Source organism: Nipponia nippon, unplaced genomic scaffold (genome assembly GCF_047370975.1).
Source record: "Nipponia nippon isolate SJK-2023a ecotype South Korea unplaced genomic scaffold, ASM4737097v1 scaffold_5, whole genome shotgun sequence".
In the NCBI taxonomy this organism is placed as follows: Eukaryota; Metazoa; Chordata; class Aves; order Pelecaniformes; family Threskiornithidae; genus Nipponia; species Nipponia nippon.
Window position 1 is genome coordinate 69505923 of NW_028262369.1, and position 24440 is coordinate 69530362.

At 43.0% G+C, this 24440-nt stretch overlaps 1 protein-coding gene across 2 annotated transcripts in view; it reads right to left on the reverse strand.

Annotated features, from left to right (window-relative positions):
• Positions 1-24440, reverse strand: part of SATB2 (SATB homeobox 2) — a 138053-nt gene that overhangs the window by 40004 nt on the left and 73609 nt on the right. For both annotated transcript variants that reach the window (XM_087733752.1, XM_087733751.1), the window contains exons 7-8: positions 15566-16038; positions 1727-1939 (exon numbers count right to left, since the gene is read on the reverse strand). In XM_087733752.1, coding sequence (XP_087589878.1) covers positions 1727-1939; positions 15566-16038 — 686 coding nt within the window. The remainder of the gene's footprint in view (positions 1-1726; positions 1940-15565; positions 16039-24440) is intronic.

The following is a 24440-nucleotide window of genomic DNA, read 5'->3' on the forward strand; positions in this document are numbered from 1 at the left end:
TATCCAGCGGGCACAAGGTGAGCACTGGGTACACAAACCTTTGTGTGTTGCTTTTGCTGATTAAAAACCTCACAATATTCTACTAGATTCTTCAAGCCGGAATAAGGCAAGGATGCTTTATACTTCTAGAGTTTGTTTTTCTAGCAATGCTTAGCTCTTAAAAAGGCAGGAAAAATTTCCATTATTTTAAATAATGTTCTAGCTGTGGCTAGAACATGAGAAAAATGTCACATTTCGACAGAGGAATGAGATGGGCAACAGATCCCATTTTTATTCTCACTGTATTGCATTTAACCTCTCTATTTCCTTCTGTTATTTGATTTTAGTTGTGAAATCTATTGCAATAAATGTAAGTAGGAATAAGCTAATTCTTTCATGAATAAATATAAATGCAGAAAGTGGATACACTACTTAAACATGAAAATAGTTCCGTTTCTGATTTTATTTTCACTGAAAGGTAACTAAAAAATATGAGTTATACAATGAGTTTCCCATGTAATAAAAATTCAGCATCAAATTGGGGTTGGCAGGATACACTCAGTTTCAGTGAAAACAATTCTTTACGTCATGTATTGTGGTGAAGTGCACCCAAATGCCAGGGTTAAACTGAACAAGCTCAACAGTTTCTACAAAATCAACATACCTTCCTTAAGGATGATCAGTTTGCATGTAAAACTACACCCCCCCCCCCAATGCTTACTTATTTTTAGCAGCTGTGGCCACAGAATTCAATAGGAGAAGTGCTCAGTAATACTATTATAAGCATGGCTAACGCAGCCCGAGACTTTGCAGACTACATGTCTGTGAAAGCACTGAAGCAGGAGGGTTATACAGGCCCATTTACTAAAGATCAAGAGAAGTGCTAGAACTGACCCGTCATGTCTGCACAGTTAGAAATTTCAAACTCAAGTTAGGCAAATGTCATGACAGGAGTTAATCATCACCTCTGTTGAAGCACCCTCACTTTTTCAGAGTCCAGGACTGCAAGCAGGCTGATAAAAGGGGGGATGACTATTGCAGTGTAGTATGTGGATGTTCTTTCTTAGTGCAAAGAAACAACCTACTTGGCGAAGTGGGCGGCAACGGCATGTTAATAAACACGTGCAGTTAAGTCAATGAGATGACAGCTGGTTTGGAGCTGTAAAGCATCATCTTCCTTCCCAGCACCCTGCCCATCTCTACTTTCTGTACTTCAAATAATTACTCGTGTAAAACTCTAACTCAAGGACTGTGATTTCCTATGCAGAACATGGAGTGCACCGATTTCTAGCAACGCCTATTTAATTCACTGTCAACCTCTGTTCACTACACACTTTTTATTGCACCATGTATGAACCTCTCTACAAGCCCAGAAATTTCCTGTGTGTTCTGCAGAATGTAATGGACACAGATAAAAAGTTATGCGCGCTGTCTTTCTAGACTATATTCTATAATTCTATATTAGTGGACGTATATCAACAGCCTGTATGTAATGCCCACACGCACTCTTTCAGGCACTAATGTTACATGTTTTTTTGCATTTATGGCATTGATTAAAGCTAGAATCATCATCACAATGTCTTGCTGAAATCCACTAAACAACTCTTAACAGGCACTCCAAAACCTTACAAAAGGACTTCCACAACTCATCTGGGCGAGGGGAGCAACAGACAGGGGAAGGGCGGAGAGGAACTCCTTCCCTGGACTAATCCACACAACAAACAGGTTAGGAGGGATCCCATCTTACCTGGGGGGTTCTGGAGGAGCTTGGGCTGCTGGCAGCCGAAGACACCATGCTCACGTTGGGGTTCATACTTCTCTCTCTCTCGTCCTGATAGATACGATCCCGCTCCGAGTCAGGCAAGTTGAGGAAATTCTGCATTGCCCTTAAGTTTACCAGGAGGGACTGGGAAGCTGTCCTAGGGTCTTCTTCTTTACGCAGGATCTCTGACAACAAGCCCTGGTTCAAAAAATTTAAAAAAAAAAAAAAAAAAAAAAAAAGCCCAGTCATGTGTTGGTTTTTTTTTTTTTTTTTTAAATTTGTTTAGTGTAACCAGCTGGGTTGCAATACTGAGAACCTACAGCAGAATCTCATGGGCTCTTCCAGAGGGGATATTTTGTAGGGAAGTGTTTGTCTTCTGGGGGCTGGGGTTTATTTTGGGACTGTCCTATTCTGGCACTATAATAAGCTTCTGAGTATGGAGATGCTGGATAGGAAGGTAGGTGCACTGGGTAGAAGAAATTGCAGTTACCACCAGGTGCTTGCTGCAAATATTTTAGGAGCTGTTAGCTCTCTCTCTCCCTCTCTCTCTTTTTACTTGAAGCTGGGAACACTTGGCAATCCTGTTCATCTTTGACAAATCTGCCAAGGTTGATAAATTTAGTTTCGACATTTAAACAGTGCAGGAGGTTTATAAAGAAAAACGTTTGGCTGGTTTTTGATGTTACAGTCCGTTCATTTTGGTTTGGACAGTAATTTCTGAGAGAAGAAAAATGAAGCAATAATAAAGCTTTAGAATCTAGCTTTAGGGATTTAACCCATTATTTCATGTCTCATTTTAAAATACCACAGGCTTCACATTGCAACCATGAATGGACACCATATTAATCTAGTTTTTACAAAAGCCATTATTCCAGGAGGTAACCAGCACAGCACTTCCAAAAAAAAAAAAAGGAAAAAAAAAAAAAGAGCTGGAGAGATGAAAATATCATTAAGAGAGGCTTAAATCTAATGATGGGATTAAATTTATGCATAACTGTATGCACTCAACATTTCCACAGATTATCTAGAAGTTAAAGGCACAACACACAAGCCTGGATCAGGGCCTACAGAAACTACTGGGACACAGCGTGTGCCACCAGCTTCCCCCAGGCACCCGACATGTCACAAATGGGTATTTCACTCCAAAAAGCAGTAACAGCAATTTCCTGAACTATAGATGTTTAAATGTACTGGTGTGCAAAGAAGCAGAGAGGGATCATTTCTGCCCATTGAGACTACTTATAACGTATCATAAGAAATGGCGGTCGGTGGCTCATTATTTTAAAAGGCTATTCTGCCGATGCTTCCCTGAGCAGTCCGATACCCTTCCCGCCTGCCACGACCCACAGGCTCTCTGCACTGCTGCTCCCAGGAATGCTGGCCACGGAAGCCGTGTGAAATCCCAGTAGGAGCTGGAAGGGCTCACCTCGACCTACTGCTGCGAGAGGAGCAACGTTCAGCAGCCGCCTGCAAAGGGACACCGCAGTGCCCCAGACACGATATAGCTGTCGCTGTTGACATGAGCATTTTGCAGTTACTTTACAGCCATGACCGAGGCAAGCTGCCTCAGGAGTATAGTCAAGGCTTACTCCTTTCTTGAGAGAAAAATGTTACCAGAAAACAACCACGTAATCAAAACCCTGTAATATTTAGTCTTCGTTTATTTTCTTCCGTATCAGACAGTCTCATCCAAAAAGCCTTGCTAAAACACTGCCACTACAGTTGGCCAATTAACCAAATGCCAACATTTTTAGTATCTATTGATGTTATTTACCAGACTTCCCGACAAAACCAACAGACAAGCAAACTATGTATCTGTACCTGCATTTCTCTGCTATCTGCTATTAAACGCCTACATTAAAACACATACATGAAAGCTCTACTTCAGCAGGGTTTACACCAGAAGTGCTCAAAACAAGCTCCACACACAACCTGAAGGTAGGCTGCCCGCAGCTCCATCTTTTAAGCTCCTCATCTACATAATCATGCTAAGAGATTCCCAATTACATTTTCCTGCAATTATCAGAGTAGTTACCAGAAGGACTGGAGCTGGGAATACAGCCATGGTGCGACCCTCCAGTCAGAAATGGGATTGGAGAGAGAAGCCAACTGGTGAAAAAGATCTACACTGGGAAAACGTTTGAAGAAGGTGCAGTGCTGGGCTGGCCCTGGGCTGGCCTCTGGTATTCTCTGTGACCGCAACACAACTGCATGCTCATACCTGGCTTCTTCCTCAGGGTTTACCATCCCTCACAGAAGCCAGGGACATCCTGAAAAGCTTTCCAAAGTTTGCCAGGCTCACAGGCTGAGGGAGATTAACCAAAAAAGGACATTACAGAAGCTTGAAGCCATGACTTGAACAATTCCAAGATCGATACATCAAGTCCCTATTATAATTTTCCCTTAAAGTCAGTGGAAAATTCTCCAAATGCAGTAAATAAATGAAATATCAGTTCCACAGATTCTCTGAATTCTTAATTTCCTGGGTCTTTTAAAGGATACAGAACTACTTTTTGTTTTTAAAGAAAATATCAGCTTCAAAAATTAATGGGTTTAGCTTGAAAGAAAGGTACCTGAAAGCTACTGGAGCTGACTCTAAGACAGCTTTTTCTCCCCCCATCTTAGCCTGGCTAAATTTATGGTCCAATTTCAAAAATGGAGAGCAGAAACATATGTGAAAGCATGCCAGCAATTACTTTTCAGTGCAGTCATTGACTCCCTACGTAAATCAGAGACTTACAGGTACAAGTGGCCATGGCACTAAGAGGTATCTCACTGCCTGAGATACCAACTCTTGTGCTCGGAGGCTCTGATTCATCACCAGAAAAAGCTTACCACGGGGTGGATTCAGTGGTCTTGAGCCCTAGCCTGCGCCTCTTGCTTCTACGAGTGTCTCATCTCTGCTACAGGGACGTAGCAATATTTTGCATCGCTGCTCAATCACCAGGCTGTACAGCCACCGGCAGCCTCACCTCCTAATGCAGGCACCTGCTCCAGGGAGAGGGACTAGCTCCTGCCCCCAGCGCCGTGGTCCTCGCCGGGGCTGAGCCCTGCTCCCCCATGCCCTGCTCCAGGCCCGCAGGTAGAAAACCTGGTTGCAAAGAGGGTTTTTCTGCAGCTCCTCCAAGTGCTTTGGCAGCTTAGGAACCATGTAAACAGCAGGATAGATAATAAGAAAACTGACTCAGAGGGAAAAATCTCCTGTCCTCCTGCAACTGAAGATAAACAACGCTGGTAAACAACAGCGGCTAGATAGCTGAGTGATAGGGTAGGACAATAAAATAAAGTATCTTGAGAGCAATAATGTTCACAATAATACAATTCTGAGCTACTGAAGTATATACAAACTAACCAGTGAGGAACATTATAAAAAATAAAGTGATATTAAATAATCTGTTCAGCCTTTTTGTCACCTGCAACAAATTAGGCTTTCAATATGCAAAACATCTTCCTTCCAGAAAAACAAATGATCATGATTTCATTTAATTGTAATTTAATGAGGCATAATGTATTTTTTAAAGTGATATACACCAGGTGTGTGGTGAGGAAACTGGCCCAGCCAGACAAACCCTACTGTTTCTATTTTTGAGAAAACCCTAAAGCCAGCCAGGGACTGTTTTCATTTCTGCAAATTATGTTTCTGCTGGAGAGGATGAGGGAGGGAAACCCACAGCATTCGTACATTTGTTATAAAATTCCATTGGCTAAATTAGCTCATTCCAACTTACTTACATCTCACATATTAAAAAAAAAAAAATTAAAAATTGGCAGTTTGCAGAGTAACCAACTCTGCAATCCTAAAAGAAGATCCTCAGGGACTAGAAAGTCTCAAACTGATTTTAAATAGCCAAACAGCTATACTGAAGACAGCTCTCGGGATACATTTTAGGATACGTAACTTGATAATATCTTTGCTTTCCCACTCCTGTGCATCATTTTTAAGGTAGTGGCTGAACAGGCGACTGATGAAAAGTTTAATGTTCACACAGGCCACGCTCATGAACGAGGTGTGTCCTCACCCCAAGACAAGGACTCTGCGCAGGCACAGTTTGGTTTATGCTTGGAACTTGCACCATTTTTTAAATTACACGCTGGATCCATAATTGACTTAAAAAAAATAACCAGGGGTGGAAAAAGGAGCAAACGTCCAATCAAAATAAAAAAGTCATTGGAGCTATGTAAGGTAGGAGTAATTTTGGCAGTGTTTTTTCAAACTAGCTGAAATCTAGTCCTTCAAAACCCAGCCAGCAAAGTCATTGTCTTGGGGGTTTGCTTTGCACTCACTCTATCAAGCCCCATTTGTGAACTCATTTATTTTATTTTTATTAACTACAGAATTTCCAGGACTAGCAACCCTAACCTCATGGGCAAGAAATCCTTTTTTAAGCGACTTCTAAAAGACAGTGCAGTACAATGTAGAGTGAATGTTATTCAGGCTGACTCCTACATCCAAAGGACTGACTGACCAGCCATCGAGGCCAACCCAAAGGCTTGACTAAAGCCCACAGAAGGCGAGTGAAGCCTTTCTGCCTTCTTCCCAAAGGGCTTTGGCTCAGGCCTGCAAAGGGTGTAAATGAGATCTCAGTGGGACAGCAGACTGCACTACCAGTGATCGAAGGCAGGACAGTTTTGCAACCAGAGCTTTTCAAAAGCAATCTGGATGGGGGTGAGGAAGTCACGCTGGAGTGCAGCCCAGACTCCAGTGTCCTGGGGACAGAGGAGGACGAGGGCCGTGAGGCAGCAGGAGACTCGCGAGCCCTGGCCAGGACCTCACACGTGTCAGGTCCAATGACTTGGGTGGGAGCTCTGCTCCCCCCCATACAGACCTAAGCAATGTATCTACAGGAGCAGGCACTAAGGTTAAAAAGGTTCAAAACAGGCTTTGGACAATCGAAACGCTGGCCAAGGCAAAAACTTAAACAAACTCAACTAATGTGCTAAACCTCAGTTTTTATGTTCTGTATAAGGAGATTATATATGTGAAGGACTAAAAAAGCATAAACACTTTTTTCATACTTTCGGTTTATTTATGCCTCTCCATGCTTCAGCTACTGCCAAAAGCAACAGAGAAAATGCTGAAATATTAGAAAAATATTGCTCCTGTAGTACTTAAAGCTCCAAGTACTTTAAGCCCAGTACTTGTAAATGAGAGTTTCAATAGAAAAGCTATTCTGCTTCCCATCAGGTACAGATGCGACCCTGATCAGGATCAGAAAATGTAGGAATTTATTCAAATTCAACATCTGAATCTTAAAGATCAGTGATGTAAACCTGTCCCCTCTCAGCATCCCAGTTCAGCACACAAGGCCTGTTTCCAGCATGGAAGGCAACACTCGGCGAACCCCTGGTTCGCTACTCATTCCTACTGAACTAGACTGAAATCGTACCTTCAACATATAACAACAAACTTGGTTTTGAAAGGCTAAAATGACTGTATTTAAAATTGACTGCTACTTGCAATTGAAAGCTAGAGGAGGCAGGTCAGCCCGGGGAGCTCTGCAGCAGAAGCACTAACTTCTCATAACACTTCAAGGAAATAAAGCAACTCCACCTGCTGTGTTTTTCTCACATCAAGGCAAGCTTTTACCATGACATCTCTCTGCCTCTCTGCATTTACTCCAGGTCCCACCTTCAATATTGTCTTCTAGGCTGAATAAGATACAGTCAACAATTCTAAAAATACTTCTCTGCCTCTAAGTATACAGCACTCGAGAAGAACCTCTATATGAAGTACTTGCAGGCTTCTTAGGACACAAGCTCATTTTCAAACGCTCACTGCTTTGTTTCCATTCCCTTGCATCTCTTCCTAATTCCAGCTAGGATATGAAGCAGAAGTGCTGGAAGTCTCTTAGAAATGCTTAACCTGGCAATGTGTCCAGTCCAATTTTGCTGAGCAAAATTGCTTGAGATAATCAGTTGAAATTTTTGAGTGGTTAACCAAACCAAGCACCTTCATATCCATCCTGTCACAGTTTCCATTGGGCAAAACTGTGTTCGCACCCTGTTCCCTGACCAACTCTTCTGTCTCAATGGGCAAAACGTGTGGTGCCACATTCGTGTCAGTTCATATGAATTTCAGAACTCAAAGGACTTTGACTGGTTTTCCACCAGTGTAAATGGGAGACCAGCCGTCTCCCAGTACTCTTTAGCATAGCTGAATGCATAACATCAGTCCCTCATTGAAAAGAAATCTCCTGATCTCTAGATTCATTGCCTACAGCCAGAGTATGAGCCTTGTTCTTAAACTCATTTAACTAATGCTAAAATACATACATCTCAGGAGAGAGCTGCTTAGGCACGAAGCATTTAGAGGCTGATTTGAATAAAACTTATACAGGGTGCAACAATGGCAATTTGATTTTTATTATTAAAAATGAAGTGTTTAAATCCTCAAAGAAAATGCCTTTATTGCATTAGTTTAATAAAGCCTCTTTTTTATTATGGTATCTCTTTTTATGAGGGAAGACAGGATGTGCATGTGGAGCTGAATGGGGATGCATGGGGAAAAGGAAGCAGAGAAAGACCGACCACCTGCAGCCACAAAGTGCCACCATTTATATGACACGCATGTCAAACCTTTATACTGAAATATGCTGGAAAATGAGCAAGACGCACAGCTCGTGCACACTCTGTATATCGGTGCATTTGCTTCCAAGGCTCAGGACTCCTGTGCATCAGCTGAGCAGGCAGCAGCCGCCTCCTACAAGCACACATTCTGAAAGCCTGACTCACATGCTACTTAAGATCTTTTCATTCAGCCTGTTGAATACAATTAAGTTAATTGAAACTGAAATTTTGGGCAGTGCAAAACCCACTGTTGGAACAAATATTCCATGTACCAAAAATCTGCAATTTATTAAATTAAGCACTTCCCTTACAGACTGCCTTCTTTCCTGTGAGCACAACAGAACACTGCTTGTGCCACATTACACACAGGAATAAAACAAGCAGGCAGCGCGAAAGGGTTTCATGCAATAAGAGAGAGTTTTCTGCGGGGAAAAAACCTAACAAAAAATCCCCCCCCCCCCCAACCAAAACCAGAACCCTTGCTAATTGAAAGTCTGTGCACAACGGGGCAGACACCATAGCGATGAATGCAGCATGACTGTCTCACTAGATATCAGGCACAGAATTAAAGCTGCTTCTCTTCCTCTCGCTTAAGTTAAAGGGAAAATTATTTGCAAAAGGAATTCTGTCCAGGATTTGGCTCACAAGCAAGTAGAGGTGGAAGAGTTAGTTATTTCAACAAACCATATTTCTAATCTTAAAGTCTCTTAGAGGACCCTTTTCTGATCCCACTTCTGTTTGGGGGAATTTCGCCAAAGAAAGCAGGATTAGACATAAATGGGGAGTCACCACCCGCCTCCCTCCTTGCCTGCCTCCAAAGCCTTTCTTTGCAGCTTCCTTACCAACCACGCTCCTGCTCTCAGAGCCCCCAACCCCTCTATTAACTGACTGGCAACACCTTTGCGCGCCGCAGAAGCGTTATTTCCCCCTTCCTCGTCGCGGGAGCCTGGACTTGCCCACAGTCGCAGCAGAAGCTGGGGCACCATCCAGCATCGATCCTCCGTTTCCCTATGCCTCAACCCACTCCTGCAGCCAAGGTGCGGCCGAATCCCTCAAACAAGGTGGATCAGTTTAGTTTATTTCATCATAAATTTCACTACATCCAAGGCTGGTAGAGTTTCCCTGTGCTGTTACTTCTTTTAATCCAGAGAGGCATGGTGAGGCACCAGCTAACCTGGGCAGGAGCCGAGCTGGGTAAGCGCTGCCTTCCTATCTGCCCGCTGGAAAGCCGATGTTCCTCACCCGGAGCTACTCAGGGCGGGAGGGAGGGAGCAGTGCTCTTTGGGAAGAGACTTACGAGCAGCCTGAACATGCCTGGTGTTTTTACCCAGCTCTCTTTGTATGTGGCACCACAACTGTTTCATACAAAAAGCCTCAGGTTCACGGATATTTCCAGCTTCTGAGGCTGTTCAGTTAAACAAGCACTGGCCACTCGCCCAAACATTTTACTAGTTTTGGCTATTGTGTCAAAACATTGGCAAAAAAAAAAAAGATGCTTAAAAAAAAAGAAAGATATCAACAGAAACACTCATTCAGTCTATAGGCTTTGCAGTTCACTGGGCACTCCCGAGGAAGAAAGCAGCAGTTCACTGACCCAGTGATTTAGACTGTATGGACTCTTACAAACAGCCTGACCAACCGTCCTGACTGCACCTCCACAAGCCTGCAGCACAGAGGGATGCTGAGCAAGTGGGGAGAGGAAGGAGGGTATGTTCATTTTCCTTATGCAAAGCAGGATTCAAATGACCTATTTTCCAGCTAGGATTTTGAAGAGCACAGATCACTTCAGCACCTCCAGATTTGCTAAAAAACCTTCCAGCAAAGGACAAGGTAAATCTGAGAGAGCATTTTCATGCATTTCCTTTAAAATAGTCCTCTTTCTTCTGTAACCATCACCACCTGCCCATTTTGTCAATACATTACAACCTGCGATAAGCAAGCTTTGATTATCACAACCTTGTTGTTGCAACCCATATGCTGTATTAGGAGACACTATAGTGCAAGAGGGAGATCGCACAAGGACTCTGCCCCGGGGATGGCCAAAATCCATGTGTGTATTCTCCCCCAGGAAGAAGTCCATAGCCTTGGTAACAGCTTTGGCCAGCAGTCCCCTTGTCCTGCCTCCCTCCCATTTCACAGTAGCTAGGCTGGCCAGCCTGAAGGGTGCTCAGGCTTTTAGAGGCTACTAGTCACCTAGAAGTTATCCTGATTTAAAGATGATGCATGCTTCAGCCAGGTAGGCATTTTTGGAGAACTCCAGCCTGTATGGACAGCCCCTTTGCTTTTACTGCACTGTTTGAGACCAGTGAAGGACAGCTGCTCCCCCTGCCCATTAAAACCTTCTCACCCTCTGCAGCCTCTATCTTGCAGGCACTTCCTTCACTCTGGCCTTTTCAAAGCTTTGACTGCTTTTAAAACTGCGCACAGGGCAATTCCAAGCACGAGGTGCATCTGCTCTGCCTCTGACAGTTGCGCTTCTCCTGTGGATTTGCAGTATTAATCAGACTTTTCTGACTGAATGGTTTTATACAATCAAAAAGTGCCAAAGTCTTACAGAAAGCAAAGCTTTCACTAACGACTGTTTTAATAGCAACTTCAGCTTACAGCTTGGCTGAATGTCAACATGCTTTATGAAGATGCCCTCTATTTTAAAATAAAGACATGGGGTATGACCATGTAACTCTCAAGTGTTTGATGGGCCTCATACGGCTCTTTGCCTTCCATTCAAACCCACCCACACTCTTCTCAGTTTTTAAGACCCAGACAAGGATGCCTAGCTTTCCATTAGCAAGCTATTAGTTCATAGCAGCAGTCCGAACAAAGGGAACACACTATTTCAGTAAACAACATGTTCAAATCAAGGAGCCTGCAAATTTCCAACTTAGGGGTCACAGGCCAGCAGAGCTGCAAAAGGGAGCCAAGGCCAAGGACCTTGTCCATGAAGAACATGAGCACAAACTATGCAATTACACAAGCAAGAAACTGAACCTCCTGCCCCTGCAATACTGCTAACGGCCTTAGTCATGGCAAGCTTTCTCCACTCCCTTGATCCACTCTTCCCTCTATGAGCCAGTGAGCCCCCTGGTTGCCTTGGAGGAAGGGAAATGGTGGCCAGCTAAGCGTTGGGCGAGGAATATAACCACCCCTTGTGTGTTGTCCTCTTTGTGTGCATCGTACCCATCTCAACAGGGCTCCTGGAAGAGGGCGGAACAGCCCCAGCTCCAATCATTGGGCTACACCACCTTCCTGACAAGTTTGAATAGCGACTCAAGAAGAAGAGAGGACCATACCTGGAGTTAAAAACTGCAGTCCTGCCAGCTTCCACAAGAGAAAGGAAGGCTACATAGAGCCTAAGAGGGTGTCTTTTCAACATATGCCATTCTTACAATTGCTGAGCAGGTTGTAGGCAACACTATCTTAGACAAACATGGTTGTGGACCACCATTTAAAATGTTTTGAAGGTTGAGTAGGAATTTCCTATTCATTGGAAACGGTGTCATTAAAACCACTTTCAATAACTATATTGTCTCTGTGGGTCTGAGAACTCTCTTCTACCTGTCCTGCTTGCTGAATAAATAGGCATTTAGATTCCACAGTAGGGTGAATTAAAATTGTGACATTGACTCTAAAGATAAAATGAAAAGATGGGGCAGAGGTTAGCCCAAGGCATTTACTACAATCAGTCATATACACTTTGAGGGTTCTTCAAACCCGGTTTCAAACAAATCTGAAAGTGTTCACTTTGGAACTTTGAAAGAAACCCTCTTTATAGCTAACACAGCCTGGGTCAGCTCCTAGCCAAACACCCCATGCAGCTCTCTCATGCCCACAGCAGGTACGAAGCTGCCTGATGTTCAGTCCCCATCTCAGAGTGGGACCTCAGTGGGAGCGCTGTGCCCCAGGAAATGCACAGGACTTGTCACAGAGCCTGAAGCGCTTTGTTTTCATGTGTTCAGACAACATGGCCACAGGTATAAGTAAATATTGTTGTCTTAAGCCATGTACTTCCAACTTTAAGAGAAAGACTTGGATGTTTCACAAACCATACAATTGCACCTCCCCTTCTTCTGACCCTCCTCATGTCCCCCTTCCCACACACTTGTATACATACATGTGCCAGCCATTTGTTCCGATGGATTTAGCCTAGTTTGGATCAAAGCTTCCTCTACTTCATTTAACAGATGTGCTCAGATGGAAGGTCTCAGGGGAGAAATAATGTTAGTAAGAGGGGGTTTTTCAGCACTGAGTATGTAGGTCATTGGACTTTAAAATAAATTAGAGAATAGTTTATCTATTAAACAAGCCTCACAGTACATATTTCATGAAGCTATACTTAATTATAGGCTAATGTGCACCACAGAGCTACCATGAAGACAGATTAAGCAGTGGCCCATAATGCAGTGATTAATACAATTATTAGCTGGCTGGCATACAGCATCTATTATTTGGTACCATCATGAGAAACAACAGACCTCCAGTTTCTAAGGCTGGCACTTCCTGTGGAACGCAACAAACCCAAACATTTCCAGACAGAAACGCACGTGGTCTCTGCACCTCCCGAGCAGAGGATCCTTGGAGGCAGCAGGGGGAATGCAAGGTGGTGAGAGCAGACTTGAACTTCCACTTCAAGTGCCTTTAACAGAGTTTGCTTCTCCACCGTGGGTGCGTGGGAACATCCCACATCTTCTACTGTGCAGTGCAAGGCCGACTGCCTTCTTAATACCTCAGTCTCTGACGCGAGGGGAGTTGGAATTAAAAGCTGATGACAGGGAAGCATAAATATGTACCTACACTCTTTTGCTATGGTGATGGCTCCTAGGGACAGGATGCACTATATGTAAGATCCACTGGTCTTCTACATTAAGGCCCTGTAGACTAATGAAACACAGCTCTGAGATGAGCAGCTCTTTTATGGATGTTTAAGACTCGCCTGTTCTGGAATCAGCGCCATGGACTGTACAGTACATCATATTACTTATGATGGAGGGCTAAGAAGTAGGTAATTTCTTTCCTTTTATATAAAATTATGTGTCTGATATCTTGTAATGAAGTGATCAAAATCAGGAAGTTTTTTTTTTAAAGGAAAGCTAGAGAAATGAGTGCATCCTAAGGTAAATGTCAGCAGGAGGACAGGAGGACTGACAAAACCAGTGATACTAGTACCCTGAATTACAGACCCCATTTTATACACTGAACTCAAATGTAAACTGGTCAGAGGACAAAGCACCATGTCCCATTTCCAGCTGCAGTCCTTCCCAGGAAAGGTGCTTGGCACCTTCTCAAAGGACATTACCTTGACATGTCTGCTCAGGTCCGTGCTCCCGATGAGTGAGCCCAGTTTGAATGGTTACACACCTGGTGTCCTAAGTCTTAAAGGGCATTTGAAAATGCTGTCAGGCGTGACTGGCCCACAGTCACACTGCCAGGAGCCACTGAAGTTGGGACGAAACCACATTTCACCCCGAAGACCTGTTTAGTTTCCCAGAACCACTAGATCTATGTCAGAATACTGCAGGAGGTGTAAAAAGAAAAAAGAAAAAACAACCCACTCCCACCCCAACCCCCCAAACCATACTGCAGCTGATTTAGTCCAGATTTCATTTTATCTGTCAAGAGTGTGGCACAACCTGTACCGTGGCTGCTAATAAACACCACAGGCAGATGCAGTGCTGTGCCACTGCTAGGAAAAGGCCAGAGTGGTCTCTCTCACATGCTTGCCTTTTCCCTGCTGTCCTAGAAAGTCAATCTGCAATGTCTGGTCAGTGATACGCAAGGCTTGGGGTTTCCTAGACACACAGAATCAAAACCTTGCCTCCTTTTAAATACTACAGCAGAACTGTCGATTTAACACACAAGTTGTATGACAGCTTTCTCATTGGGGGATGAGCTTTTGGTTTAATGGCAGACTTGGGCGTTACCAACCCAGGTCTCCCAATCTGGCTAAAGCAGAGCTTCATGTTCCGTGATGGTGGCAAAACCCTCACCAGCAACGTTCAACGTTACTGCTGACCTCTCGCTCGAGTTCAGAATATGTCATTCTGTCAATACCATCTAACTTGATTATACCAGGCTTTATATAAAATGGGTTATGATCCCAGAGGGATGAAAAGCTTTTCCAAATTAAAAGCAGCATTTTAAAGAGGAAATACTCATACATTCCTATGCAGTTTTCATTTGATATCCTCAAGGCTAACCCCAGAACTCAAAATCACGTTGATTGGAAGTGAATGTTTTTTCTGAATGCAGCCATCTTATGAATTTAATGGAAGAAGGGAAGTAATAAAAATGTGCTCCACACTTTAATTAGTTCCTTCATAACATGGCATTTCCAAAATGGCAGTGCCAAAGAAAATCATTAATCCAGGAGAACAGACAAAGGCAGTGTATGGGGCAAGGGACAGACCTCCAGGAGACACATACACGTGGCGCTTGTTTTTTCCTTGCTGGTAAAGCTTACCTCAAAGACCAACTCTGATTGCACAAAATAAATTTGTACCAATATTAAATATGAAGCCACTTTCCATTTCTTTAGCCTTGTTACAGAGTACCACAATTGAGAGCTCATACTTCAAATGCCTTGAATGGCATCTGGCAGCAGGATAAACATAAATGGCTTGTCTGTCTGGACATGCATTGTCCCTGGGTACTCCAGGTGCTAAGCCTAAGCTGACGCTATCATGTGATCGTCTCAACATCTGCATTTCACTAGGCGAGGGAGAAAACCTGTGTCAGATGTATGAAAGCAAACATGATCTGCTGCAAATGGCAGACATCTTTCCCAGCAGTCAGTCTTTATGCCTATGCACACTTGTCTTACACATTTCTTGTGGCAGTAGCCTCTGGCACTAGTTGTGGCATCAGCTGTGCCACAGGAAGGAACTGAGGCAACGACAGAAGCCCAAAGACACCTCTGACTCTCACAGTCTCTTGTTACCTCCTCCTGGCCATCAGGCAGGGGCAGATGTGGAAGTTTACAACCACAGAGAGGACTTCAGGGAAGAATTCACACGAGCAGAATTACTGCTAGAGAACAAAGCTCAGGTAAAGCACAGGGGTGACCAAATGCAAATGAACAGCTCTTCCAGGAAGAAGCAGTCTTGTTCAATCCTGACAAAGAGACTGGGGGAAAAAATGGAGGGTGGTTTGACCTGTTTCTATGGCATACCTCCTGCCTTGATCTGCAAGAACCATACAGCCCCACAAGAGCCACAACTTTGCCCCCTCAGCACTTCTTGGTTATAGAATAGAAATTGATACCTGTGTGCGGTTGAATGCTACTCTTGCAAAGACAGCTTGAGACACACTGGCTCTCTTCAGCTCATCTCTGACTTGCTGGTAAATATCTGGAGAGACTTCCACCGATGAATTTGATGGCTCTGGTTTGACAGCTCTAGGGATGGGTGGATGATTCAAGAACTGCTGGTTGATAGCTTGTGGGTGCTGGTGAGCCAATAGCCGGCTGACAGCAATCTGTTGGTTTATCAGATGGGCCATTGCTATCTGCTGCCTCACCAGTTGTGGACTGAGCTGAGGAGACAGGAGCCCAGGGTTTATCATTGTCTGCATCGTTGGCACTTGGTTTCGGATTGGAGTACTGTGGTGAATTTGGCCATGAGGAGACTGTTCGTTAGTTTTTCCCAAGGTTGCCAGCTGGTTGATATTTGGTAAATGCATTGGACGTTGACCAAGAACACAATAGTCTGAAAGGTTTTCTCTTTCCACTCTTTCCACTGTTAAAAGAGAAAAATTAGTTTGCTGTCATTTCAGTTTGCACTTAGAAGAGGACTGTTAGAGTAAGGGTTACTGCAGGTGACTGTACACAACAGCACCCGCTTTAGTTTGCAAATCTGCACTTGCATAAAAGCTTCACAGAAACATGAGCAAAAGCAGCACAAAGTAAAAGCAACAACAATAATTAACATTCTTTTGGACTTCTCAGGCATCACCCACTGCTCAGGAAGCCTCCTTATCAAATCGGTAGCAGGTATCCTCTCCAGCCTCATTTCCTAAAGAAACGAGCTTGGACATTTCCACTCACACTGTCACTGACTTTTGAACCTGTCATCAAATTGAGTAACTTTTAAAAGGGGTGAATGTTTCAGAATTACTGGCATCTAGGTGAAGGAAAGAAAGCCAAATTAGTATCCACCCACACAAACCCAATGGAAACCAGACTTCCCGGTGCAGCTCATGGAACAGCTTCTCATTACAAACTCAGCAACTATATCTTCTCCAACATAAATTCTACCTTGCGCTGTGTGTGGATAAAGTGCACCCAGATGCACTACAGCAGAATCAAGCTGCTTGTGTGACAGCATGCTACAAAACCATGTGATTCACACATGAGAAAATTTTAAAGCAATGGTTCCTATATCCAAAGCCCCACCACTATGAGTCTGTCCAGAAACCTTAAAGCATCTCTGCATGAATGTCCACTTTCAAGAAAGCGGCCTCACTCTCTTAAAAAAAAACCCACCACTTTGTTTAGCACAACAAAGACCCGTGATCTTGAAGTGACACCGTACAAAAAATTAAACACTACAAACCAAATGCATATACTGTAATTTTATATACAGAGACAGATTGTCTTTTTAAATATCTTACGTCAGCAATACTGCAATATCTTTTCATGTAACTGCAGAACTAAATGTGCATATCACAGACCTAAATTTCCTCTAAAAGTAGTATTTGACATAGGAAATCAAGTTTAAAAAGTACATAACTATAACTATTACTTGGATAATTTTAAGTAATCAGAAGTCATTTTACAGTAGGTTGCAGATTCCATGAGCCTCACTACATGCAACTGGATAGGCATTTATATATTGATCTGATAGAAAAGTGTTCAGGGACACATATCATACAACTAGAAAACTACCGCCTCACTCTTGTATTGCTCTCAGCAAGTAACAAGATAGGATTTATTTCATAAATGCCATAATACTATTATAACTTGTATCATGATTAACAACTGTACAAGGCTTTGAACTCTTTTTTAAAACTTAATCTATATAAAGCTTTGAAGCTTTACACAGTTAATACTCAGGATGACAGTTTACTGATGACTTTCTCTGTTTCCTTCTAAATAGAAAGACAGCTCTTTTCACCTTCCAGAGTTAATCTCAGACGGAGAGCGTTGAATTCTCACTGGGGAGGGAGTCATGCTCTGAACACACACAAACACACACAGTTACTATCTTTAGAGCTGTCATTCCGGAACATCACAAGTACTGAATTTTACAACGAGGTGAATTAGTACCCAGGATTTTCTTGTAAGAAATTTTAACTCACTCTTCCCATTCTTTTAAAGGAAAACCCCACAACATCTTTAACCTTCCATAAAACAATTGCTTTAGAAAAACGTTTTAAAATAAAAATTAAGCGTTTCTAAGAAAATTATTAATTCCATTTTTCCACAAAGGCCAATATTTCAACCCCGACTGATTTTCTAAATAAGTGCTTATTTGTGCAGTGTATTTCAACTATGAAATGCAATGCAATACGTTCAATACACAAACACTAATGTCAGCAAATGACTATTCTGCTATGTTACCCACAGCCTGCCAGAGACATAACACAGTATTTCAGTTTGCTGAAAATACTGAAAATCCCTATTCAAATGCCGCTCCTCACGATGTCAGTAGGCCTCCCTGAGAATCAGGTACAGAAGGCTCTATACCGCTAGCCTCTGGCTTTGGGAACAGACATGAAATCAATGTGAAGTATGAAATACGAGCAGTGTTAATACCAGGGATGGACCCAGCGTCAATATAGCGATGTCACGTGTGGGCGGGCGAGCGAGGAAGAGGGGCTGCTTTATCACAGCCCCAGACCATGTTCTGCGACACTGACAATTCAGAGCCCGCACGGCCATCCTTACTATTACCTCCTCAGTCTCTCTGCGGTAAGCCTGCACCTGAGTAATGCCATTAAATACACACAATTGCCAGCAAAACCAAATGTAATTATTCCAAAGGTGCAGTAGCTACTTGGCAATCAGGAATTAATCTGATGTAAATACAATAAAGATGTTGCTCTGTGTACGTGAAATACTTGGAACGTCCTGCTAAAAGAAAATAGAATAAGAACTACTTTCGGTCTTCATTTACACCCCTGGAAATCTAGAGGCCTTCCACTAGGAGTTTCAGAAGAGCTGAAATAAGTTCTGAACTATTTTGTAGTTTAAGAAACACACAGAGAATAAGTCACTGAAACCAACAAATTACTACTTGTTAGAACACAAAAACAGTAACCAAGTGTTTTTGAAAACTTGGTGAGAAATAAATATAAATAACATTCACTTTCTGGGCTGAACCACATTTGCCAAGTTTCCACCCACTCCTGACTTTAGTGCCAAGTTATAAACCCCTATAAAAATAAAGTTTAAGATGAAAAGGCTGCCAGGCTGTTAATCTCTGCAGAGCTACTTGGAATTACAATTACACAGAGACATCACCTGACTTGCTGCTATAGGTGTATTTTTCCCTTATTATCAGTTTACTTTTTCAATCACATTACACTATACAGCCACGCCTCTACTCCCAATAAACAAACCAGATTCTAGTCACTTCAACCACTTCAATAATAAAAGGTTACCATTAACAGTTACGCTGGATGGAAAAAATGTGCATTACTCAACTCCTCAAGACTCTTTCCTTCTCTAACACAGTGCCCATATCAGATTCCCTGTTGTTCTTTGGCAACTATGGATCGGCAGGGCTCTGCGGGGCTGAACAGGAGCAAGCCTGAGACAACCCCGAGTTGGAGACTGGCACTGCCCTGGGAGACAGGTCAGCTTGCCAGCAATGCTCTCAGAAAAAAGGGATACAGGAGCCACAAAGCTGCTGTGACACCAATGTTCTGCCTCAGATCTTCCCGAGACAGGGTTTTTCCATTTGCATGCTCCTTTTTCCACGTTGCTACCCCATTACAGTCTTTGCCTTATCCTTCCCTTGTTTGCTATGGCTCCACTCAAACTGGGGATACATTTTCAGCTCTTGTAGTCCTGTATGAACTGGCTGGTACTTGAATATATTGGAATATAGAGCCGTGAAGACAGAGCAGCAGGACCTTAAACTGGGAAAGAAGGGGCTCCACAGACGTGTGCTGCCTGTGTTCAAGCACTGCTGATAACCTTCCTCTGCTAGCGATGCCTGTGCGAGTTAAACAAAAGCTGGTCCAGGAGGCTGTTACCCACCTCCATCTGTGGTGTGACCACAGCAAAAGACATGGCAGCGTTTCCCTTTTCTCCCTGCATCGCACTGGCTGGTACACGATTCTGCAGATCTTTGCTTGAAGAGCTCTTTTAAACCAAGTACAACAGTACTGCCATATTTCAGAGCCACACACCCTTCTGAAGCACTAGGCAGGCAGATATAAGGTGTCTGGACGACAGGTACTGTGCTAAGCTCAACAAGCAGCTCTCAGAGCACTCCAGGATAGCATCTGCCCTTCATTTTCCTATACCCCCTTACAACATGTCACTACCTCTACAAGACAGTCAGAAACCAACATAATCCCCAGAATGGGAGCAGCAAATTGTCATATTTCAATGTTCCTTTCTCTTCTTGTAATGATTACCACGTGTGTCAATGTATTTCAACTCCATACCGAGTCAGAAACTTCCTGGATACAGCACAAAAGGAATCCAGCGCACCCTTCCCCTTCCTCTTAACCTCTACCCAATCTTCCTTGCACAGTCAAGCAGCTGGCGCGGTCCACAGCACAATAGCTTGGGGTGGTCCGCATGCAACTTTCCATTTGAAATAAAACCAGCTCAAAAGATTTAAAATAAGATTTATTTCTCCACCTTCCCTTCCCCTCACCCTTTATTTTCACTGAGTTGTTAATAGGAACATTCTGACAAACAGCCTGTGGGGCATTTAGGGCTTATGAGCAGCACTGAATTGACTGACAGCACTGGAAACCAAATTCCTATGCACAATAACGGATGCGGCAGGGAGAGCAAGAGTGCAACACGTCTCCCAGCGCTGCACGGCACAGAGGACCCGCCAGCACCCATGACCCAGCGAGTCCTGAACTTTTCAGTCCCACAGGCATACGGGCACTTTGCCCCAGAGTGGGAAGAGGCTGGTAAAGAAACGTTTTGTAATAAGTTACTAGCCGGCAGAATTGCCATGCTTCAATTGTGACAGGATGTCACCACCCAGGACTGTTCTCCAGTGCTCCAGAATTTGCTTCTTTGTTTTATTTATTATTTAAAACCTGGTGATCAGAAAAGCCATTACCAGCAGTGGTCATGGCCAAGCAGGGAGGGCTCTGTGAACTCTAGTGTGCCCTGCACTCAGCTTGAGACAGAAAGGTTCCCACAATTTCTCCTGGCTTAGCACCATCCTACTCACTGGAGCAAGACCTGAACTTTGGAGCCGTGCTTGGGGGACGAAGCGCTCTCCGGCACAGTACCACCCTCCGCCTCGGAGAGACAGGGCTGCTGCGTTACAACGGGAGGGTGCCCTCTTGCTTATGCTACATAATTATGAGCTACCACTTTGTAAATAACAGAACCACTCCAGAGCACAGGAGGTGCTTTTAAAGTGGTAATTCTGTATCTTTTCATCTATAATTAGGATAATTACTTATTTCTTTTAATCACAGCCCACTTAACCACTTCAGTGCAAAGGGCTGGTCTGAGGAGTCTCATTTTCGTTCAACATCTAATCTTCGTATTTCCCCAAAGTCGTTCACTGTCTTCATTCACTGTCTGATCTCTGCCTGGGCCATTTGTTCCTGCAGTCAGGACTGGAGAAAAAGCAGGTTGACCGGAGAGGCAGACTTGATAAGTTAGAATTTGTAACTTTTAAAACCTTTCTCTTCCTCTACTCCTGCAGGATACCAAATAACCTCAAAATAGCTGTAGAGGACATACAGAAATTGTCTGGCTGCTGGCTGTGGGTAGCAAAGGCCTTTATCCAAGCCTAATGGAAAACAGACAGGAAAGGCCATTGTCTGTTCTTGGTTGTGTTGCAAATCGTTCCGTTCCCACCAAAGCACCAATCGCTATTTTTGTATTTAGAAGAACCATCATTAAAAGTGGGCCTTTGATCAGCACCAGTTTCAGGTGAACTGAGCAGAGTGTACTAACATTGCTGACTCTCTCTGTGCAGCTGACCTTCTCCTCCCCTTGTCCTAAAGACTAGATCCAAGTCATCTCTTGGGACACAGAGATGCTAACATGGTTTCTGTCCGTTCTGCTTAAACATACTAAGTCATATTCTTCCCATGGGCTGTCCCTGGACTGCACTGCTTCCAAAGATGCATGTCAGAAGAGAATAATTTAACCCATGATCTTATTTTCAGATTATTTTTGGGTTACTGTACGGGTTCAAAAGGGCACATACAAGTATGAACTCAGTTCTTCACAATCATGTTAACATCATGTTAACATCGTTTGTAGACAGGACATGCCAGATCCATCTGGCAGAGAAAAGCATTACGTTGAAGGTGCCTTAGTGACTACCTGGTCTAATGCATGAATATTGGTCAGGTGAAACGGAAAAGGAGAAGCAGGGCAAACATTACTCAGAACTGTCTGACAGAAACACAGAGTACTGGTTTAGATGGACTGATGTTCTCATCTGGTATAAAAATATCTCCCTTCCTGACAAACTACTGTGACAGAAGTCTGTCCTGCTATTTAAGTACTAACCTTTTGTGGGCACCTCAAGAGGTAGGTGCAAACCTCCTAGAACACCCAGTCAATTGTGCAATCCTTCCAGGAGATACGTATGCATCTCCTCCTGTTTCATAACAACAGAGATGGTGAAAGGAATGAGGCAGAAGATAAACATCATTAAGGCAGACATATAAACTCTTCAGATACTTTGAGTGAACAGAACTCAATTCTGCTCTCAGAGTTATGTATTCTATGAAATCCATGGGATCACAGCCAGCCACATTGCAGCTTTTGCACCAGGAAAGCTTATGCCTGCACCTAAGCTTCAGGTTTTCCTCCCGTTCCAGTCTAATCTCCACCAATGCTTACTTTCTAAAAATTCCTTTCCTTTTGAGCTAACATGTCACTGTTTGGCAGCACAACAAAATATTTTTGTAAATGTGAAGGAAAATTCATTTTGAGGTTCTGCAGATTAAAAAAAAAAAGTGTTTGCTTTTTAGAAAATGAAGATGACCATTCTTTACTAAGAATTCAAAAGTGGCTGGACAGAAGTCCCAGCCTCAGCACACAACTGGTCCTTGCTGAGAAAAGCCCTGTACTTGAAACAGGAAACATTTTAAAACCGTAAAGGTGAGTGACATTATTTGAGGAGGTTTAGTCAGCATCTCTTAATTAAAAAAGGTATAATGTCCCTGCATGGCAGGGACAAGACACGGGACAAGTGGCTAGGCAGTTTCTCTACAGAAAGGTTTCCAACCTTTATTGTAAAGGCGTATGTTCCCTAAAGCAGCAACGGCTGCAGCTCCAGCCACACGCACGTGCAAGAGAGAGCATTCAGCTAACCGCACGTATCCTTCTGCCACACCACATGTACTATGAAGAGTGAGAGCCATTATTCCAAAACAGCCAGAAGACATGAAAGACATTCTGTGAAGTTGAAATTCATATATGCATTTACTTTAGATAAAAGTTAAGCTTAAGTAAAAACCCAAAAAACCCAAAGGGGCTGTTTTAATTCTCTTTACAGAGAGGAATAGCCAAGAGGGCCACAACTCATAAAGCCCCTGGAACGCACTGCAGTGGGTAAATTGTTTCTTAACAATACACACGCATGAATCCCCCAAACTGGCACTTAGCATCAGGGACAATGCTGAAATACAAAATGCTAATGTGGGCGTGGAAAACAGCAGTCAAGGGGTCTATAACTCTTGCTGAATCTTGACAACTTTAAACTTATATTTAAAGAGAGATGCCACTTTTTCCTCATGACCAACGCGAACTGATGAACCACTCTCCTCATAAAACAGCACAGCAGTCCACAGACTAAGAAGATGTCTCGGAGTCAGAGATGATCTTCAGGTCATGTATGTCACCTAGATGCTGAAAAGCTCGCCTGTGAACGATGTTATTTTCTTTCCCTTTCCCTTAAGAAAGTGAGGAAAGTCCTATTTTTAGTGAAATAAATACACAGTCAGGAGTGTAAAAGTAAGCAAAGGAAAAATTATAGTAATGTCAAGAGCCACAGAGCCGACCTGAATGACCCTAACTGGTTTAGTGCCAGAGCCACAACTAATATCCAAACAAGACATGAAATGATCTCTTCTTAAAAAACTTAACATTTCTGCCTCAATCTGTTAGTTAAAAAGGCAAAAGGTCAAGATCTATATATGCATATATATATACACACACACACATATATACCCCCCTCTATTTACATAGATACATATACACACGCATGTATCAATAAATAGGGTATTTTTAAAAGCCAAAAACACTGCTTGGGAAAGATCTAGTGTGCCTTTTCATGAGGCCTCCACAACATCTGCTTCAGAGGAACAATTAAAAACCATTCCTCAAAGCACGTCATGACAATTTTCCCCAGACTTGCACTGGCATTATCACCGTGCTGCAATCCTAGGTTCCTTCAGCCTGGACATAACAAAGCTGGGAGCCCTTCTGAATCCTGTTTCTAACCTCTCTCAACCTACAACAGCCTCTAGAACCCATTATAAGAAAAACAGATTGCTCTGTCTATCCATTATGGGAAGTAAGCAAACATACTTTCAAGAATAAAACAGCACACAAACAACAAATCAGTAATATTGGAAAAACCAAAGAGCAGCCAAAGCAGATTTTCAATTTAAGGAAGCTATGAAAGCTTTTTCTTACATTCCTGAGCTTTTGAAATAGAAATAACTGAGCCCTCCTCCTTTAAACTGAAAAGCATCATCATTTCACAAAAACTCTGATACAGCCACAGTCTCAAAACTCACATCCACAGAAAGCTATATTTTGACAGCCACTGATGGCAGGAGCAAAGATGAAATGTTCTTAATACGCAGACAAAGAAAATATGTCTTTTTATTTTTAAGTTCACAACGTATTTATTTCTCCCCTCTGCCTTCCTAACTTCCTCCCACCAAGCTAAGTTGTGTCATCAGGCAAAAAGAAAAAATTCACACCAGTTAAGAGTTTCAGTTGTGAAAGAAATCTGATACA